General features: G+C 39.1%; 1 protein-coding gene across 1 annotated transcript in view; it reads left to right on the top strand.

Moving 5' to 3' along the window:
* LOC108574421 (transcription factor collier) overlaps positions 1 to 22711 on the top strand; it is a 123936-nt gene that overhangs the window by 30033 nt on the left and 71192 nt on the right. Inside the window, exons 3-6 of the mRNA XM_017937007.1 lie at positions 4425 to 4488; positions 9730 to 9785; positions 19437 to 19510; positions 20902 to 20970. Of these exons, the coding sequence (XP_017792496.1) occupies positions 4425 to 4488; positions 9730 to 9785; positions 19437 to 19510; positions 20902 to 20970 (263 nt within the window). The remainder of the gene's footprint in view (positions 1 to 4424; positions 4489 to 9729; positions 9786 to 19436; positions 19511 to 20901; positions 20971 to 22711) is intronic.

The following is a 22711-nucleotide window of genomic DNA, read 5'->3' as shown; positions in this document are numbered from 1 at the left end:
AAACTAAGCTTCGAAAGAAAAAATTTTATCCTATTCTTTTTTTTTAATTTTTCCATAAGAAACCTTGTACCTAACTTTCTCCCGCACCCTGTATAGTGCACAGGTATTAAGGTCGTAGAGTGCTTTTTCTATCTCCTCGATTCGCGAAGAAACGAAACAGCAATCTTGATCGTTGAAATCAGAAGAGGACCTTGTCTCGTATTTCTCGAAAAATCGATAAGAAACGTCGCGCATTATTCGACGTCGAGTTAAAAATAAGTGATGGCGTCAAATGACAACTTCAGAGTTTCAATGCTCGTAGTAGTTCCGCTTTTCCCGGGAGGTTAAGTGGAAAAAGGCGAGGTAGACCTTTATGACATCAGGGAATATCGTGCGAGCGTGCGCTTATCTCGATAATTGCCGTTTCCATCGGGGGTGACGTCAAATATTAAACGGCTCCGCCTATGCGTATACATATCGATAGTCGGCAGGATACACCTCTAGCTTTTCCAGCAATTAGTCCGACAAGCGAAAATCCATTGGCCGCGTGAGAAATGGACGGACGCGATCGTAAGAGCATCGATGCGATCACGCGAACCGAGCAACCTACAAATAATAACTGGCTCTCCATTTTCTTTTGTCCACCGTGTCTCCCGTGTTCTATCGCTGATCCTATCTTCCCGAGCATTTGTTATTAAATCGAGGTGTCGTTGAAATTTCACCAATTAATATTTCACTCTTACCGGCGAATTACCTCTATTTCATTCCACTAATCCCTTGCCGAGGAGGAAGAGTTAATTTAATCGCGTGATTAACCTGTAGCCGGGTAAGAATTATTTTGGCCTTACTTCGGCGAACAATTGTGTAAAGTAAATTCAATTCGAAAGATTCTCGGACAATCGGTGACAAATTTTTCTGCGAGTAAAAGTAATACGTTGATTAAATTTTCTACTTCGAAGTGAATTGTATCTTCCGTGAACACGTTATCAAATCGACGTATTTTCAACGCTTTCAGAAAATAGCTGTGAGTGAGAATCTCCGGATTCGTCCGATAATGTATTAATCAAGAATTGTAGACACAGGTTTCTTCAACTGTGCAACTTTCCTACATTGCAAAGTGCTCCGAAACATTTTACTATCGCGCTTTATTCTCTTCCACGATTTTTACATTTTTACGCTCTCCAAATTATTTCACGTATAATAAATTTCTAATTTTAAACGTAACAAATTTCCAATTTCTACCGTAGCTTTCACTTACCGTTCAATTTTTTCACCGTATATCATTACTGCTGTATAGAAATCAAAGTTGAACGGCAATTATTTTCCATCGATATCGAAATTAACCTCGTTTATCGATCATTAACGTCGGGTTGTCTACTTTTCCGTCACAGTGGAATCCTGTCATCCCAGTGATCTTTCAATTAATGTAAAGAGTCGTTTATGATTGCGATCAAGATAGTAAATCTCTGTCCGTTACACCGAGTGGATTAGACTCATTGACAGAAATGATGTTCGAACCGGTGTTTGTGAAGCTATCGCGACCCCGTGCGAACGGCTCTGGAACGGGACACGATTGTCAGCACAGTCATCGTTAGAGCTCCACTTTCTATTGGTCAATTAGAGAGAAATCGCTACACAGGGAAAGACTGTTTGGACAAACGACCATGCGAATGATCGCGTATCCTACCGCTCTACCATACGAAGAACCGGAGTGTACTTACGAGCTTCGAGTTTGTACATCGTGAACCGATCGCGTGCATGTATCACGGAACACTTGGAACGCCAAATACGAGAGAAGCGTCCAGATTCACGGTACAAAGGCGTGTGTTCGTTACACAGAGAGATAGGTATCGAATTATTAAGTTTTAGAACTTTCAATAGGCTCTATTCAGGTGTACATCGGTGAGAAAGTTTTTCCTTTTGCTTAACCCTTGACCCTTTCTTTCTCTTTCGTTTTCTACTCGTATTCTGCTTTTACGTTTCGCGCAGCAGCGTACACACTTGGCCTATTAAATCAGGTCGACATTTATAGTGAGATAGTTTAATCAGACGCGATATGGCTGGCTGTTATTAGACATAGGGTTCAGGACTTGATGGTATAGTACAATGTGGAAATTCCTGTGTCGTCTAGTGTTGTGTACATGAATGAAAAAAAAAGTATTTCGAGTTCAAATCAATATTACAATGTTAATCACAACCTTAAGCAAAATACGTTTTATATGATTTGATATATATGTTTAATTATCTACTTTCAGTTAATGCTCAAATTCGGAAACGACTACTTTCTGTAAAAGTTCTGCATTCTTTTTACTGAAATACTAACAGGTATTGCATTACTTTAATTTTTCAACTCACGACAAAACTTTCATCCCGTTGATTGCATCTTCGTTCGTATCTAGTACCGCTATCTAATCGTTTAAAATTGGATCGCGAATTAACTTCAATTAATTAGTTTAATTACGTCTATATTTACGCTTCTATGTCATTTAGCAGTAGTCAATACGACGTTCTCATAAATAAGAAATATTTACAGCTCAGAAAACCAATTTCAGCAAAATACGAATACTTCCATTATATGTACTAATTCTTGCACAACGATAAGCACGCAGACATCAAACCTCGGGGATAAATATAACTCGTACAATTTTTAATCCATCGACATAACGTGAGACTTGCACGAAAGCTTCATTAGCCAAATGAGAGATCTAAATTGCAAATGACGTTAGAAGTAGACTGCCAAAGAAATGTGCGAAAGTATCTTTACTCGTGAGTCAGTAGAACAAGTGTACTTTCTATTCCCTCGCTTCGATTTACATCGGCTATCTTGATATCTCCATTCCTCCCCATCCTCTGCTCCGACCACGTCTATGTATAATTCACATGAGCAGGACAGTTGCATTGCATAGTCTCCCTATTAATTAGGGTCATGCACCGCGAGCATAGATCAGCCCCAGTGTCGAGTAGCCGTTTGTGCTTGAACGCACCTACACCTGTCCTCGCCCTCGGTTTGCCTCTAAGTTCCACAGATACGGGAAGGCATTTCTATATTTTTATGGACCTCAATTATTGAAGTGGCCAACGTCCAGTGGCTAACGGTCGATTGACCGGCTATCATTCCCTCCCCGCGTATGTAATACGTAACGTAAAAGCCTGTAAATAGAGTGTGTCAACGGTACGGCAAACGTACAGTTCCTGGAAACTTGTGCCCTACGTAAATACAGGGACCCCGCGTTCATTCTACTCTCCGTCCGCTTTTTATTCGTGTTTAATTAAAAAGTAGTCGTAGATCGGCCGACCTACGTTGTATATACCTGATTAACGTCCATCGTGCGCTTGCGAATTTAGAGATTAATGGCCGGGACGAACGCCGGTGACAGGAAAGAGCTTAATGCGTACACACGACGGGTGGAAAAAGGGAAGAATGATGTCGATCTGCCGACAAACTAACGACGATTATCCAATGTACCGTAATCAAGGCTTAATAGAAAAATGATCTATACTTTTTATCTCTTACAGAGAAACCGGCGAACATTGAATTTACGTAATTAACTCGGTTCGCCGTGTCTCGAAGTTTTTCAAATTGAATTGCGCTCGTTGTACGCTTCGCATTTCGTTTATTCATCGTGTTACTTTGTAATATACGTGTAATTAATTTTGCAAATTACTTTTATCGTAATTTCCATTATTGTCGATCTTTTGCTATTCTTCCTAGCGAACGAGGCGATAGAAACTCGCGGTGACTTCGATTGTGCGGAAAATCCAGTCGGGAAGGATTCACTTGTACACCTAATAACTAACCATTCGATCTGGGTAATTACGTAAACTTTTTCGTAATAATCGATCGGACACTCGGGTCAAAAGATTGTGAGCTCGGGTAAAAGTCGTGGCCACGATACGGGGGTTTAGCAGAGTCCGTGGGTGTATCACAAGGGTAGGTAGTTGAAAATGCATTACCGCGGCATATGGCACGATGCACGCATGACTCGTCAACAGGGCAGGATGATAATTATGCATCGCACGCCATACGTAATGGCACAGCTCTTACCGGCACATCAAGAAATTAATAATTAGCGTGAGGTGGAACAGGCCGAGCGCGAGAGTTACGTCACGGTGCACTTAATTAAAATAGAACGGGGCGCGAAGAACGCATGGGGTTGAATCTTCTCGTTCCTTCGTGCACCGCTCGTTCAAACGATTTAAACACGCACCGAATTTCACGGGATTAACGAGGTTTAATGGTGAAATTCACTTATACAGGCGTCGTGAATTAATGAATCGACGTGAACTTTGTAATTGGAAAAGACGTTGATACGTAGAATTTTCGCGAAGACAAGCGAAGATGTAGTTTATCGTTAACAACGCGTCTTTACCTGTAACTTTAACGTTGCGTTTGAATGAATTAATTGAACACTCATAGAAATATCGTGTTGTATGTTTGTTTCTAGGAATCCGAGGGTCAGAAAACGAACAATGGTATTCAATACAGCTTGCATCTGCTGTATTCTAATGGTGAGTAACATAAATCAAGTTGGTTATGTAGTCGTTCGTCCTATCTATTTATGAATACTAAATTACTATTTACTTGAATTATAAAGTAGGGATATATCAGAGTGTCGCAGTCGATATTTATTTCCAATAACGTATATTTACAATCACAAATCCCCAAATTGATAAGAAATCGTATATTAGATGGTTAGATCGATTTTTTCTGGATCGATACTATTACGATCGTGATTTAATTAAAATTATCGATATTTATGTCGCATAAATATAAATTATGAATAAAAAAATTGAAGTATTTAAAAAAATAACTAACCAGTGTAACGTGTTTTTGTTTTTAAAAGAAATAATAACTAAATTAAGAAATATAATAAAATTTAAATCTACTTTCCTATATCACGGATAAGTATTATACGAGCAGACTATTAATCATGGAATTCAAATTACGAATAAATCTCGTAGCGAAGAAGTATTATAATTTCAGAGTACCCATCGATTAGTTGTCGCCAAATGTTCACTCACGCCAAGTTAAATATTTCATAAGATCTTCGTTTTCGGCTTGTTTCATTTGAAGAGGCGTTCCCTTTAAGTCAATCTGTAAACGCATACTATTTAAAGTGTCGAGTACGTAAAAGCCCCATCCGAAGTGACGATGACGGGCCATCAACATTCCGCACAGACACCCGGTCTCTTAGGGCCGCTAAAAAGCTCAGGAACTTTCGAGGCCCGAACGCAACAGAGACATATTTTATGTCACTGGCCCGGACCTGACAAAAAGGGTTTAACTTCCGTCCTAAAGAAACGTCAGAACGTCTGTGCGTGAACGGATAAAGGAAAGGAGAAACGCGACGGTAAGAGAGAGGAGAACGGAGTCGATGATCTAGAGGTGGTCCAAGAAACAGACTCCCTTAAAAACGTGCCTCGTATTATGAACATATTAAAAAGCCGCAAGGCGCTATCTGCTGACTCTCGTTTCAGAGGTTCTTCACTCTGTATATGCCAGCAACAACGTCAACTTCTACGGTACTTTCTTTATCTCTATTTCTTGCCGATTCTCGTGCCTCTTTCTCTTCCCAAGTATCCTTCCCCCTTGTTTCTTTTCGGTTCCCTATCCTGCCCCTTTTCTGGCTGCCCTCTTTTTCTTTTCCGTGGCTCATACCACCAGCTTTCTTGCTACTGCTGTTGCGAGCCGATCAATCAATGCGAGATTTTTACGTTGACAGAACTGACTGAAGGGCCGCTCTACCCATCTATGGACACTAAAACGTGTTGCCAACATCGCAAACAAGGAATAACTAACTGTTGCAAACTACGGAATACCTATGGCCACCTTCGGCCTTCCTTCGTTCCCCGCGCTAGCTTTTACTTTCGACGTTAGCTCCTAGTCTCTGTTCACGAAGAACGACGTCTTCGTCTTCTTTCGCTGTCATAATTCCACTTGCTCGTTCTGCGGTATTTAGAGAACGTCATTTTTCACTGTGCGTTAGGACGGATTTGGATAGCGGAGTTTAATTCGTAATCAAAGGTATTGGACTTTAGTTTGAAGGATGATTAAGACATATTTTCAGTGACATTTGAATTTAACTATATAGATTAGAGACTTTTTCATTTACATTTTTAACGTGTAAAATAGATCGCTTTAATACGTTCACTGCCACAGCCGCAACACAAGCGGCGCAAAATGACTTTCCCCGTGTGCCATTGACGACAGTGTGTTGACAGTGTATCGACCGGTAATTAAAAATCGATACTGTCTCTGTGTGATCGATCGCTACGTGAAAATGTCGTGTTTGATTGAGAGTTTACGAATTGGTGGCACACGACATGTTCCTTTCAATGGTCAAGTGGCGGCGAAGGTGTTAAAACGCTAAAGAATCCACGTTCTATCGAATGTAATAACGTGAAACGCAGGGACAGTGACGTTTCCAAAGGAAACAAATGATAGAACCCAACGTTGTGGTGTAACAAAGCCTACCAGAGTAATTCTCTGTTTTGATTCGTAGATTAATCTTCTATTAAAATTCTCAAGAAGCTCGTAAAAGTTTCATTTACCTTACATCGTAGAGACAAATTAGCCTCCAGTTCTACCTGTTTCTCGCACAATCCAATGTGCACACTGTGTATACCGATGATTCGGTCGATAAATCTATCGTTAAATAATAAACAGACAATGGGTATAGTCTATCTTCCGAGTGACGACAATCTCGAGTTTCTCCATATCAGGTTCTACTTCTTTTTGTCACCGTCCTTCCCTCCGGTTTCTCTTCCATTTCATTCGGTTTCTTCCATTCTCGTTCTCCGTCTCTGTTCTATGCGTCGCTCCGGTGCCATTGCGCCTCTAAGACCGAGCAAGCCACTGCACAGATCGGCGATGCTGGACGAAGAGGAACATATGAAAGCAGAAGTTATTTAGAGGAAGAGAGCCGTAGAGAATAGAGTGAACAGGTAGTTGGACCGCGGAATATAACGGCTCGTAATAAGAGCGTCACTGATTAAGGATACCGATTGAAGGAGTAAAATGGGTTGTGTCTGCTTCTTCAATGACTTCTTGTACACGTTGAAGTTGGTTGCCTAGTTATGCTAATACGGACGGATCTATCTGCCTCCTCTCAGCAGGACTTGGCACGCGATGCCGCTTCTTACCTACCTTCTTGCCGATCTTTTGCCTTTATTGTCGTACTTGGAGACATGATCACGATTCACCGCAACGTCTGTGATAAACGTATACGTACCTTTACGTAGCACGTCACCAGACTCGCGCTGGTAATCGTGCTTCCTTAAGATGCATCGACGTACTTGCATAAATGAATTCGCTCGTTCGACCGCTGATTTTATACCGTCTTGTTTACATACCGAGCATCCAGAATGGAAACAATCTTTGTTATCTGATGAACCGGATGCGTTTTATAGAATACCGCGTATCTTGCTAGAGGAGTGGTCGCGTTCATGCAAAACTTTCGAGCGATTTGCAGGAATCTTTAAGGGAAATAAGTAGTAATATACATATCGGTAGAGTTGCTAAAGTTAGTGTCTTTTTTAGTATGATTTTACTACTGAAAGTGGAAGTGAGTACACGATGAGATTGTCTGTTTTTATAATACTTTGCGTGAGATCGTTAATAACGTTAAAAAGCCTATGTATAACTTGACAACAGTTATCATTCACGATGCTCGATACAGAGCAGAATAATTAAGTTTCTCAGTTTTATTTCAAATACAATCCTCTTTTCAAAAGATTCACATTTCACTTGAATTCCCGAAAAATTCTAAGGTGTGGAAAAGGGAACATTGCAGGAAGTCTATGTACTCCGCGATAAATCGCAGAAAACACTAGCATTCCGGTCTAATGATAGGAATCGTTTCATCTTCGCAAAACCAGCCAACAATCGACAGTCTTCACCGAAGTGTTTTCCAATCAGCTCGCATAATCGATGTTCCATTGTACGCGGTAAATCCTGACATCGCTACTCTCTCGTCGGATAGAAACCGGCGGGGCACGCAAGTAACTACCGGTAAAGCCGCGACGGTTTCTCGAGGTAATTTGTGAGCTAGTTTCGGGCGGAGTATCGTAATCCATGGTAACGTTATGCGGCGTGAGCCTGGTCCGTAGTAGCCGCCGGGTCTGGGAGTCTTATGTCGGGATTACTTGGCTTACCGGACACGCGAAGCCGGAAGCCACGGGGGTATCTGTTCAAAATACTCCCTAGGATTACCTACCGCTCCCTCTGGAAGGTAGAAACTGTTTCGAAAACTTGTTACCGCGAAACGTATATAAATATCATATCGAGTCTTGTTAGGCTACCCGGTAGCAACGATGCCGGGCAAACGTGCACCAATTAATACGTCATTCGTGTTGAAATAAATTTTTTATTCATCTATGCAGATGAAATTTTTAATAAACGTAGAGTGGTGAGTTTAGTTACGGGGGAAGTTTGGTGAGTCAAAATTGTAGAGAATTTGAAACTTTGGAGAAGTGTAGCTTAAGGGTGGAAACATCCCCTCGTTTTCGTATTACCCTGAATATTTACGTGACCGTACGAAATATGGAAAAAGCGTCGAATTTAAAGCTGTAGGATTTCTAATGTTCTATATTAGAGTCCTGAAGAATTCTCGGAAAATATGTCTTTTACAAAATTTACTTCGCCATTCTTTTCGAAAATTGCACGGTTCCCTAAATATTCACGATAATCCGAGAACTGAATTTCTGTAAAAAGGCGTTTTCACCCCTAAACGAAAAATAGTCTCGTTATCGTCATCGCTTAAGCTACATTTCCGCAAAGTTTCAAACGTTCCTGAATTTTCGCGTTACCGAACTCACCTCGTTAAATTACAACGTGGCAACTTTTTATCGATCTCGAACACCGAGTAGTTAACTGTATATAGAAGTATATCACGAGAGTTCAATGATCGTCCTTCTTTCAGTTGAGAGATTATGTTCACCTTGCTGTCATTAAGTTCCCCGAAATGTTGATCCTTACGGAACTAAAGCCTGAAAGATAATTAACGCACAACACGTACAAGAATTTGCCTCGCCGCGATGGTTCATTGCATAGCGATCTGTTGGGTGAAGTCGGTACTCGATTGTATAAAGTATGGGTTGGGTCCATGCAAAAACAACGGGGATTGTGCATACGTCTCCGGGGATGCGATCAGGCCGCTTACCTCGTCGTCCACCTTAAATGCTCCTTAATATGTAAGTTTTTCTGAGGCAGTCCCTTTCAGCGGCGCCGAACTTGTCAGAATTTGGACTCGTTTCCGTATTCGTCGTATTCCATGCACATCCGTCGCAAATGCCTGCGCGCAACGTTCTTAACTTAATGGGCCTTCTTACCGAATCGTTGAAAAACCAGCTGGCTAAATTGAATAAAGAGCAGCGTTGTCTTTATATTAAGCGAAAAAAAGACAACGTGAAACTGCTTTCGGTTCCAAAAAGGGCATAACTATTTACCTTTTCAACATGGACGATCGTTTGCTACTTGCTGTCTTCTATGTACCTACCTATTGCAACACGCGTTGACATTGTAAGGTTAGGTTAGGAACGTATGTTTTATTTACGTAGTTATTAAATTTTTTCGGAAGTTCGACAACCTGAAAAGTTGAAACTTTGCAGAAATGTAGTTCAAGTGACGTTAATAACGAAATATTATTTTCTGTTTATTCACGTGTAAAATATGTGCATATTAGAATACATTAATTTTCACGAGTGTTTAAAGTTACCTGTTTGAAGGAAGTCTTTTTCATTTTGTTACAGGTGTCAGACAGGTGCAGGATATCTACGTGAGGCTCATTGATTCTGCAACAAAACAGGTAGGAATAAATATCTTCATTTTTTTATCAGATACTCTAATTAGGAACAATAATTTATGTAATATGTCAATGAAGAATGTCTTCCAATTTATCTAGAACATTTGTAACATCCTTACAAATAGTACGACATTTAACTGTGAGGAAATACTACATAAATTTAATCTCTAGTAAATAGAACTCGAATTTCCTGTACATTACCAATACAATTGAATATCTAGTATTACTTAAATACTGTCATAAGTAACAATTAGAATACACAGCAAGTGACCCGTAATTTCAATCTTTCACATTAACACGTTAAGCGCCATGTCAGTCACCGGTGACTGACAGTATACTTTTCGTTCAGGCCGTGACGATATACAATTTAAAAAATGATATTCTTCTATTAATAAATTTTAAATAATTTGGAGATCATAAAAGAATGCATCTAAATATTACTTATTACCAAAAAAAAAAAATTTTAATGAGTACTATTAAAGCATACAGTCTTATCGCAACCTTACACAGATCTCCGGCCGCCAGCATATCGATGAAATCGGATGTCGCGGGCTAAACGGAAAGGAAGACAAAACAGGCTTGGCGCTTAACGTGTTAAATCTCTCAACGTAGCATTCTCATAACGTGTCACACCAAAGGAAAGTTCCTTCGGTTCACCTAATTAATCAGTTCAGAACAAATTTAGTAATTTTCATTAAAACTACATACCGTTAGTTTTCCACAGAACAAATCCTAACAATCGGTATTGCAACTGAATTGTACTAAAAACAAAAACCGCCTCTACAATTGACAGAAATGCGCAGGCAACAATGAAATCACAAGCTGCCGCGTTTCTTTCCATCCGGTTAACATTTCCACGCGGCGCAACTCTTCCAAAGTAGTTGCAGTGACGCGTTCCCGTTGCTGAGAGTGTTATCATCTGAGCTACAAGCACTTAATTTTCCGGGGGGTTGATTCCTATCCCTCCGGGAAAGCAGCGACCGCCGCGTGTCTGCTCCATCCTGTTATCTGCGCCACGTGGCGAACCCTGCGCGCGGCCCGCGAACCACGTGTTGTGACCCTGTACACAGGGCCGTAGATCCTGGTCTGGCGATAGCGTGCAAAGAAGGACCATAACCTTCGAGCAAACGCAAATACGGTGCCCGATCACGAGTACGATAAGTCCTTTGTGCGTTTAAGGGTGCTCTTTCGAATACGACGCCTTTCTATGAACCGCGTTTCGCGCCTACGACGTGTGCGCAACGTCTAACGATCTTCTGATCGATGGATAAAATCGGCAGATAGTCGAGTATAAATAAACACTTGCCGAACACTTCTTAGACGTTTGATCGAAGGATTTCTTCGAAAGCCGCGAACTTTTTACTCGTTGTTCAGAGTTGAGGAAGGGAAATTTCGTATTGGTCAAATTTTCCATTTTCTGAAAGTATTTGGATGTGTGTTTGTGTATACACGTTTACCTCAGGCAACTGAATAGAAAGAGATTTCGTCGGAAGACAAGAACTTCTTGCTTGAATGACTTTTGTCTATTCTACTTATTGATCACAGTTAAGAAAACGAATAACTTTATTTATAAGACAATAGGAGTTTGGAAATTACGTACAACTCGATAGAAACGTATTTCTTATATAAAGAAGAGAATAATTTCGATTAGAAAAATTTTCTGGAAGTATTTGTAAGGTAATGGGAGTTTGGAAATTGTGTACAACTGAATATGTAACGTATACCCAAAGTGGATTTCATAATACAAGGCTGTATCTTTATTACGCGAGAGGAGTATGCCTATTTTCTTGAATTATTTTGTTTCGTGTCGCGACCCTAGCTCCTAAGTGCCTATAGATACTTGCACCATTTTAGCAGATTAAATCATCTTGGGGTTGGTCGGTTACGGAGGTAAGAAGAGCAGTAGGGAGAAGAAAGAGGCGGCCGAGGATGAGGAGGGTTGGGGAAACAGAGCTGATGTTAGTTTTAGCTGATTAAATTACTAAGCCGCGGTGGCCTTGCGTTGGCAGAGACCGTTCCTCAATTCGCGATCCATTCCTTTTATTAATCGGGTCCAAGTTGTGAGGTTGAATATCTTTGAGAAGAAAAGAGCCGGTCCATGTGTTAAGGTACGTTTAAAAAGAGTATGAAAGATTGTCCAGAGTTTTCGAAATAATTGAACTTGACAGAAAATAGATACGGTTCATCCTTATTTACATTTTACCAAACGTGTGGGATTATACTATTCAATACATTTGCATCCTTTTTTTTTTCAACGGCAAATACAGTGTTCAAAGTTTTGTACAACTTTTCTTTCTTTGTGATCATCTGAAGAACTCGTAAATATTTCGAAAAGATTTAGTTATTTAGAGGAAAGAATAGGACAGGGCAGGAACATGATAGAAATTTTAAAAATTAGACATTCGGAAAATAATGATACTCATTTTTTCATTTCAATTTGCGGAAAATAAAGAGCCTTTATTGTTATACTTGTAATAGTTTGTACGGTATCGATATTATAAAGATACGAAAGAATTTTATAGATAAAGTTAAACAGTTCAGCAGATTCAAGGAATTGTCAGGTATCTATGACTGAAATTCAAAAATATTTAAATATACATTATTTACTACTGCATTCAACAGAAATGAAAAAATAGAAAAAAAGACATTGTCATTCACATATTAGTCCTAACTTAGAAAAATATCATTCGTTTAAGTATATTGAAAAGTTCAAATTTGAAATTCACAGCAATCAGAATTGTAAAAATGTCACAGCGATAGAATTGCAAAAAAATGAAATGCAACATTAGAACTAAAACGGTATTTGTATACCATCGGGGACAATTTACAAGTAGTTATGTCGCAATAGTTTGTCAGTTATTTATCGAGCCCCGGTAGAAATGTGAAAAATGTTTGTAGCCGGCTAAAGAACTGGTAGGAACATGGGTAAAAGAATGAAACGGAATCTTGAACAGAGTAAACGCCTCGATAGTTCTCCAGAACGATTGTCCACGAGGAAAAGAAAAGCGGAAGTGATAGATGCCGGGATACCCTCTCTGTCTCTATGGAGGAATCGTGCCAGTAAAGGGAGTAGAAAGTTGGATGAGGAGGTGGGATCGAAAACGAAAAAGCTGCAATTTATACATCAAAGCCTCGATTGAACGCGTCTCCTCTATTCTGGCAAAGTGAGAGGAAGACATACAGACACGGGAATCGATATATATTTACTCTGACTGTGTATGGAGTTTCACGCAACAACTAGTACGAAGTGTTTAGCAAATCTAGGTTGACGTGTTCTTACTGCGTATCGTACGCTGCAAAATTAACAAACGCCAAGCGTCCGTCGGATTAAAGCTCTAGAAGCGGAAAAAGAAAGAAAAAAGAGCTCGTACAACGTTTATTTACGTACGGGAAAAAAAGAATTGCTTTAGAAATTTTTACAACCGTTGTCGTTCCACGGTTGATAATAAACATCCTCGTGCTTGTACAAACAATGAAATAAGAATTTGTCGTATAACTGTTTTGTTTAACAATCACGTTTTAATATTCTTGGATAGAAATGTTCTCTTTTAAAATTATTTAAAAATAAAAATACTATTTCAAATATTTAACGAAGGGTTGAAAGTTAGACTAACCCAATTTCATTTTTCTTCGAATTGAGTTACGTACGCTATTTTACTGATCTTTCTTTGCTTTATTAGAAATATAGGGACCTGTTTACGTTACTTGATAAATTTTATTGTCTGAAATTTACCGGGTATTAATAATTATTTTATGTGTGATCACTGATTTTTTTAAATTTTAAAATTGCGAAATTGCAACACAGAATTAAGGTCAATCTGACTCCAAAGTGCAGACTTATTATTTTACTCAAATATCAATCTGTATTAAATTAGTTTAATAGTGGAATTATTTAAAGATATCACGATCTTTCCTTTGGTTCTCTTTCACGGTAACTAGTAATACACGTTTCTTATTAGTACGATTTCCCGCAACTCGCCAACCGACGTAGCGAAGCAATTAGAAGGCTTGAAAAATAGTACATAAAAAATGTAGGAATCGATAAATTTTTGTTAGTCATCGCAAGAAAATGTCAAATTACGACTCAGAAATTCCAATTCGGAAACGCGGCCGACTTTCTCGAGACCGAATCAAGTGGTCGGTTATAAATCCGCAATAATTGGCTACACCGAGCTGGCTGCTAAGCCCGTGGTAAAGCTCTCCTACCCTTAAGCTGTTCTTCAATTCCTTCGCTCCTGGCCTAGGTAGAGGTATCTATATCTACTTTCGCTTGCCGGGGCGGCAGAAGAGAGGTACCCGGAAGGTAGTCTCGATGAGAAAGCAGGAGGGGAAAAAAATACAGGATGTCGAGAACTGCCGTACGTTTTCTCGCTGAAATTTCCAGAAAAATACGAGCAGCTTCTGCAGAAAGAGAAGAGTGGCCGTGCAACCGCAACTGAATGGCGCTAACAACGTACGTTTGTAAGCGCTCGAGAACGAACTTCCGGGCAGGAAGGAGGGATGGGCAGAGCAAAGTGGGGAGGGTTAGAATGCGCTTTTTCGCAGGATTAAAAATGCTAAATGGTAATTAGTTCCGGGGATAAAAAAGCATTTACAGGAGGCGGGTATGGAGGAAACAGCGAACCGCGCGTACCATCGTTATTTTAAATGAATGAACAACAGGAAATTGTATCTAACCCTTTTAAGCTCCAACTTCCATCCGACGTTGGAGATGATCAGTCGGAATTCTTCCTTTCTTCTTTTTCCTTCTTTCTGTGAAATGTTACCCGGGAGAATTCAGAAAAGAATCGAAAAAAAGATTCGGAACTGATATGACCGCCCCTCTCTGTGTGTGTATGTATTCGTTTCTCCTGAATCGATTATCGATATCAAGGCTAATGTCTTCGTATCTTCATAATCGCGTCGTTCGAAACGTATGTTTGGAAAGGAAGAAAAAAGTATTCGCGATTCGAGGGAGAAGGGAACTATCGTAATCCTTAAACATTACCGAATCGAATCGGTATTTTTGGCCCCGAAACGTCCGCTACCCGTACATAATACTGAAATATGAGTATTTAACTACAGATTAAGGAAATAATAAGTTGGAGATAAGTTAATCCTTGACAGATAAGATGAGAAAGAGAACACGTCGCCTGCCACCCTAAGCGATCAACGTTCTTTTTAGGGGTGAGAGTAACATTGTATGCAGGCTGTTCGGCGGTGTATACGTCGGCTAACAGAGGATGCATAAACGGTATAGAGGGGGATTCCCAGGGGATTTTTCGAATCGATTCGGGATGGAAATCATTACAGCAGATTTGAATGACTATCTTAAATTTATCCGCCTCCCGTTTGCACTTCTGTTCTTAATTCCGCTGCCATCTTTCAGAGTTCGCTGTGAACCACATTGTTTCTGCTATTGATTTTACTGTTAAACGCAAAGACTTCCTTTCAATCGATGGGACTTATGTTTTAATATTGCTTACGTTGTATCGTTATGTTTTTGAAATAACATTGTTTCAGTCTAGCACTCTTGAGTCTTTTAGTAACAGCGTATAAGTCAATATTAGCAGCGAAAAGTTCGATTAATTTAATAGCTTTAACTGTAACACTTGCAACACTTAACTTCTTAAGTTCTTATTATTTCGCTGATATTTTAATTTACTTTATAACCAAATGCTAAACAGATTAAAATTAATATTTTGAATTATTTAAATTACGGCTAATTTATTAGAATTAGTAGTTTGCTAAAGGTGCTGTCAATATTGAATACTTTGAAAGAACAACCATTATTATTTTGCAAAATTCTCAGATAACTATAAGAGCACATATTTGCTCACCCAATCTCGATATTGCGTTTAATCCTTACCTCATTCGGAAATGAGTATTTCATGGCATACCATACAGTGACAAACCTGCTGAATCAAACTTCAAATCTCAATAGAGTAACGGCCTAGTAGAGAAAAGTTGTTATTAAAAATGAACGTCTAAACACATGTCGATACACGCACAGTTAATACACTGAAACTACAGGGAAACGAAGAAGAGTTAATTTACCATTTTGATTAAACAAGTTTGTCGATTGAAGCATAGATATTGTTAAAAATTTGGAAACTATCAATGTTGATATTTTCTCGCTATTAGTCCTTCGTAAGTAATTCCCGTGGGAATTGGAGGCCCAAACGTTTCTATTGGGACCAAAAAGCAACGGAAGAAAGGTCCCCGAGGGGCCACTGCTGACTGGTCGCACCCCCGACTCATAGGACAACTCATAGGACGGCGTTGCTTGTAACCTTGCTCTGCCTACTTAAGCCAAACACCCCTTGAGACGTTTCACAACATAACCACGTGATGTTCAACAGATAAGTGTGCTAATGAAAGAGATGTAATACCAGTCCCTTTTAGGATCACACGACTATAAAATTGATTCGTAGACACCTAGTCGTTACTTGGCTAATTACGTTTAAACCTCTCTTGGAGATAGTAAAGCCTTCCTTTCACCAACCTGGAACTACTTTTTACAGTGTTAATTGACAGAACGGTATCGTCGAAGTTTCATTGAAGACGGAATTAACCCTTTGCACTCTGAATCCTTTTTTCATATTCTTTCCAACAACTCCGCATTATTTTATGTGTTTTATTTAAAAAGTACTTCAAAGGACAATTGGTTGATAGGGGGTAATGTAGACAATTGCTTCGTTACATATATATGACACTTCTCTGTAACAAATACACTTTTTTTTTTACAAAGAAGGATCATATACACTACCGCCCAAAAGTTTGGAATCACCTGTCAATTTTCATCAATACTGAATCTGTTATTAACTCTTGGTAGATTTGAAATTGGCGTTGTGGAGATCAGTAGCAGTTTACCTCATTTCGACGGATTGGAATGATAAAAAATTCGTTAAAAAATTCTTAAGATTGCAAACTTTTTTCTGAAAATTTTTGCGTAACTTGCAATGCACAGTGATTCGAAACATTCGACCGGTAGTGTACGGGTAATGTTTCTTGTCTAAGTATAAAAAAAATATTGCGAAATATAATGCATATTTAAACTGGCAATTTATCGAGTGTGACTCGACATAGGAGTACCTGTAAATAAAATTGATTTCGAGTCACACTCGACAAAGGAGTGCAAAGGGTTAATCGATAAATTCGGTTATTCATAAATTTAATATACCTACAATTTTTATGTGTCTATAGAAAAAACAGCTCCAAATAGAAATTACTTAGGGAATAGTTGACAGAACTGTAAATTTTCCGACGATTTGCAATTCGTAGTAAAATTCGTGCCGCAGTCATTCGTGACATCGGCGAGATCTGAGTTATGCAAATGCACCTCTGACCATAGGAAAATGACTGTTGATCGATTTCGATACGTACATCCACGTACATCACCAATAAGCAGGTATCGTCAACCCCAATGGCAATGAAAACAAATAAGGACTTGGTGTTCCACGAGAATGAACGACGCGGTGAAAAATAATTGCGCAAAATTGCCCGTAAGTGGAATTGGTACGTAAAATCAACAGAACGTGTCGTACCTGTGGTAATGGTTACCGAGTAAATAATATCACATGTCGTATTACAAGGTGTACATGACCTGCTCAATGATCGTTATGTGTATAACCAATTGTTGTGTATGAGTAACACGTGCACTGGGCTCAAGATTATGCAAATACTATTATCGACTCCGGACAATTCTATGACAATTTTCCGGAAATGACGGCGTGTTTCATCTGATCAATTGTTATTCTAATTTAACCGAAGCAATAATCGTTAAATTTATGTACTGTACTATTTTACAACGTGAAATGGTGCAATTAATTTTACACAAGGTGTTTGCAATATTTGACTCGCGAGTGAATAATCTGTATTTCATAATTATTTTCACGAAGTCTGTATTTCATGAGTGCCATTTGACGAAAATGTCGTGGAAATTCGAAGGAAACGGTTAATTTTTTAAGTAACCGCAAGATCATTGTCTTGGAGATAGGGCTAATCTGTACAAAGTAGACACTCGTTTTAATTATTCTCGGTATAAATAAGATCGCATGTTGGTTAGCGATCAGAAGTGAAAATGGGCAAAAGGCACGTAACATTTTATGCCTCGATTCGCTTTTCTCTTACAAGGTAACGTGTACTTTTCTTCTTTTACTCCTCGATTCACTTGCCTCTTCCTTCTGTGTTTATTTTCGCCCCTCTGTTTTCTGGGTTGACGTTTCTACTTTGACGGGAGGGGGAGGATTCTCCTCTGATTTACCTACCACAGCGTATACAGGCCGCCCGCGGTTCGTTTACGTTGCAATTCGGTTATTTTGTTCGTATAAATATTTGATGTCGTTCTGAAAGTCGCACCTAACTGCCGAGGCGAAATGTATTAGATATCGTTACCGGCGCGCGAGCGCAACGTTCTCTGTTATTCACCTGTTTCTCGAATCTGAGTAGCAACATCAACCGAACCAATTCCCCAGGTTACCGCATTTCAAAGTATTTACATTTTATCGCTTCTTCGCAAACTCGGGCAATTTAGCTCGTTGTACACAATACCGAGAGTAACTTGTGTATAAATTACAGCGATACGATTGATGTACCTTACGCGTATATATAGGAACGTCCGAATCGTTGACTTTCTTTCCGATTCATAACAAATAGCAAGTGACGTTGCTTTCATAAGAGATACGTAACAATACACGAGTGTTTTTTAATTCTTTTACGGTCGAGTATTAAAATTTCGTAAACTTTGTCACATTTATTTATTTGTAATTCTACAATAATTAACAGAACTAAGTCAGAGTGAATTAAAAAGTCGATTAATCGATTGAATAAAATTTCATTCGTGGACAAACGAAATTTTTTTTAATACTTTGCACAGCGTATCGTACGATACGTTGCTTTCTTATATTTATTAATCACGAGTCGATGAATTTGTGGATCGTTGATCTGTAATAAGTTCAAATTTAAGTGTTAAGCTTTGAGTATTCTGTATTCCAAAAAATATAAATAACTCTGTTATGATTTATGCGACGTGTGTATAAACAGTACCTTTTGCAACTAACTCTGAATTTTTAGTAACAAAGAAATGTATATAGATTTAATTGTAACAAAGGTTATTCGTAGGTAGTTTAGAATTAATAAAAATAGTTAGTTGCCAAGTAAAATTAATCGTTGCAAAAGATAACAAAGTCATTTAAGTGTATTTCTCGGTATTTGAAGTACTTCGTTAATCAAAATTAAAAACGTATTACCTAACTGTGCTTTATTATTCCGCGGTTAATCCGCATCGTATTGCCCAACTGTAAGTACACGAGTGAAGAGTAACGACGTTTTGTCATTAAATAAAAATCACTTAGGAAGTCGTGAAGGAAGCTTAACGGATTTGCTTAGACCACCTACGGCTTAGAGATGTTCTAGGGGAAATGGTCCCTTCTGTTCTTCCTTCCTAACATGCTACATTTTTTTACCAGTTTTCATGCTACATGTGTAACACAAAAGTACAAATGCACGCAGCAGAATTTCATTTGTTAGAGAATATAACTGACCCGCAATTTCAATAAGTGACACTAATACTGAATAGTTACATGTATGTTGATCAATAACATATGAATTATATTTACACTAAGAATTACATTTGTTAATTTATATTAACAATTATTATTTCTTTTGTTACAGGCTATCATGTACGAAGGTCAAGACAAAAATCCTGAGATGTGCAGGGTCCTTCTTACTCACGAGGTGATGTGTAGGTGAGTTTGCCTATTTATTTTACACCTAGCTTTTAATAACAGCTTTAAGCTTCGTGAAAAGTAAATATAAAACAGTACTTTCACTTGAGGAATTTTTTTGCATTTTTTGGAAGTATGAAACGTAAAGAATGCACTGTTAAATTTTTGCAGAAAATATTTGCATAAATTATTTTACATTTATTCAGTGTATACACAGATAAAAATCCCTGAATATTGCCGAAAATTTCGACATGATTACTAGAATAACCCTTCAACCGAATATCACTTCTAACCAACTTCAACCGTACGATTAACCCTAGAGCGTTCTTCGGGTCTTTTTTGACCCATCGCCTTCTTATCCTTTTAATTACTTTTGCTGTTATCAAATTTATGTTCCCTTAACATAACATCGAAAGTTCATTACCCAAGTTCATATGGCGTTCTGGTAACGAAAATTGTTACACCTAAGACCTTTGGGTCAAAAAAGACCCAAAAACCTCAAGTGTACAGTCGAACGAAAGAACGCACTAGGGTTAACTAGATTACGTTGCCAAGCATTGATAAGATGTTAGTCAATCACTGCATTCATTCTAACTTTACCTATTCGTAACATTAATTTAAAACAAAAGTATATAGATTCAGAATAGATCATAAGAAGCTCACGCATTCATACTACTCTCTAAAACCAACCCTCCAATTTGTAATGTATGTAACTGTCAGATAACCGTAAAGCAAGTTCTTTTAATCTACCCTAAGTATACGAAAGCCCGTTCCAAATTCCACATTAAAGAAACTTCGAATGAAAATCTCAGTGACCATCGGCAAATACTGAAAGTAGGTATTCTCCTTCCTAAGGGACTCAACGTTCCACAATGAAATCTAATCTCCAGTAATATATTTCCTCCGAAACATCGTCGCTAATAACCCTGTACGTGCATTTGAAGCTACCTTCAATCTCAAAAATGCAAAATTGAAACTCTAATTGTTTTTCACAACCGGAAAGATGCGAAACGATGGATACACCTTGAGATCCTCTAGCGACGGGACTTTTAGCGTACCACGCGAATACATATGCAGGTAGAGGAAAATATTAGCTCTTCATGCAAGCAGCCACCCTTGCGGTAGCAAACCATAAACATAACGAGACACACGGGGGTGCAGTTATTCTCGGGGGGTGGCTGACTCATTGGCCCATGGGACTTGAGCCTGACTACTCTCCACCCCCGAACTTGGAACGTCCCAAGGGTTCCGGTAGTTTTTCGACCACCTCGAAAGTTTCGACCCCCTCTAGGCCTACCGATCGAATTGAGTTGAAGAAAAAAAAAGGAAAAATACACCCAGGGCCGAAAGAAATGTTTGCAAATCGTACGCCTACTAATTTCTGATCGAGTTTCCTCCTCTTTCTGTTCCAGTCGGTGTTGTGATAAAAAGAGCTGCGGAAATAGGAACGAAACACCAAGCGATCCTGTTATTATCGACCGGTGAGTGCTATTTTTCTTACATTCTTAATCCAGTTTCATTTACAGGTATATTCACTTACTACTCGGAATTTTAGTTACAAATTTCACACAAAGTACCTAAAGTGCGATACTTTTTAGTGTAAAGACATTCTACTTAGAATTCAGAGCGGGGAATACAGATTGTAGTGCTACAACGAAACGAATGAAGAAGTACACGGTTCGATTTCGTAGAAACGTTAACGAGCCTGATATCAGTTTATCACCGTTACTATCATCCTTCGTAACGATCTGCGAAATAAGGGACCAGATAACTCGTTCTCGAAGGTACCCACCTGTAAGATAGCGTCTCATACCATCGCAACTAGAAACACGGAATATTTAGGCTTGCAAAATACGTTTCCTACAAGATGTGGCGAAGCTGCAAGGTATAAGAGCACTCGAATACTCAGGCGTACTTATACCTCCTCCACATTCTACATGGTACTGCTTGTCCCTGGAAGTACAGACACATACTCTTTCTCTCCCCTTCTCTCTCTGTCTCTCTCTCTCTCCTGTGTCTCTGTGTCTCTCTCTCTGTCTCTCCCTCCCTCTCCCTCCCGCTCTCTCTCACAAGCTAGCTAACATGGAAGTAGCAGGGTGAGCCTGGTATCTGAATAGGCCATAGAGTGTCCTGAGATAGGAACGGTAGGAAGGAAGAGGTTTCCCGCGGGACCCGAGCCGAGATAGTCTTCAGGAGGACATCTTGTGCTCAGGGGTGCTCAACCCCCGGTTTTCGATACAACACCTCGGAGCTTTCGTCCTCATCTGGTGGATATATGTTACACGTAGGTGACAGGCAAAGCCTACTGGGCTTGCACGTAACTATTTTTCTGTAGCTCGTACAGTCTTCTCGAATCCTCACCTCCTTGATTTAAGTGCAATGTTCTGCCATAGGCGTTGTTTATAGTTATTGGGGAAATAGATTTCTTGCTTGGAATGAAACTGGTATCACTCTGAGAAGCTGGTGTCAAGTTTTACTCGGTGGTGACAATTATTGGGGGAATTTGACCTATTTGTGATAACATAGAGGAAAAGAGCAAAGTATTATATTTATGACTAAGTAGATATATGGTTTTCGATAGAAAGGGGTATGGTTAGATGTTTCTGCTTTTTAATTTAGGCAGTTCTTCTTATTTAACCATTTAGGTTTCGTTTTGTGTTTCATCGAAAATGACAGGAAAGGTATATTAGTTGTAGTATAATAAATTTTTCGTCGAAGGAAAAGTTGTCTAACGGAACATTAGAAAAATTAATCACGAAAATGCTGGTTCGGCACACGGCACGCACGCACCTAAGTAACATCATACAAACCGCGATATAATGTAAATGCAGCCACGTTGTGGTCGCGTGTCACATCGAGCGCCACCCTAAACAACGTCTCTTAGCTTGGTTTGTGTTGGATCGTACCGGGCACGGAGTAAATGAACGATCCGCAGGATTAGAAGATTCAATTAGCATGCGCATTATGTCTATCGTGTATTCACATAGAAAATGCTCGTGACATTGGCACGCTAAGATCGCAAATCAATGCTCATAAATGTTAAGATTCGAGCTGAATTCTTTGTTTCATCGAAATAGTAAAATAACATCGTTACAGACCTTTGACTAACCGAAACAGCTATTTAATATAGCTAATGTTACTCGTACGTGCTTCTTTACTACAATTTATAATCTTGATTGTAAAAAAAAATGATTTTGAAGCTCTTTATACTTTATTTCAAAG

The sequence above is a fragment of the Habropoda laboriosa genome, unplaced genomic scaffold (assembly GCF_001263275.1).
Source record: "Habropoda laboriosa isolate 0110345459 unplaced genomic scaffold, ASM126327v1 scaffold214, whole genome shotgun sequence".
In the NCBI taxonomy this organism is placed as follows: Eukaryota; Metazoa; Arthropoda; class Insecta; order Hymenoptera; family Apidae; genus Habropoda; species Habropoda laboriosa.
The sequence above is the reverse complement of the archived record's forward strand: the minus strand, read 5'-3'. Positions and strand labels throughout refer to the sequence as shown.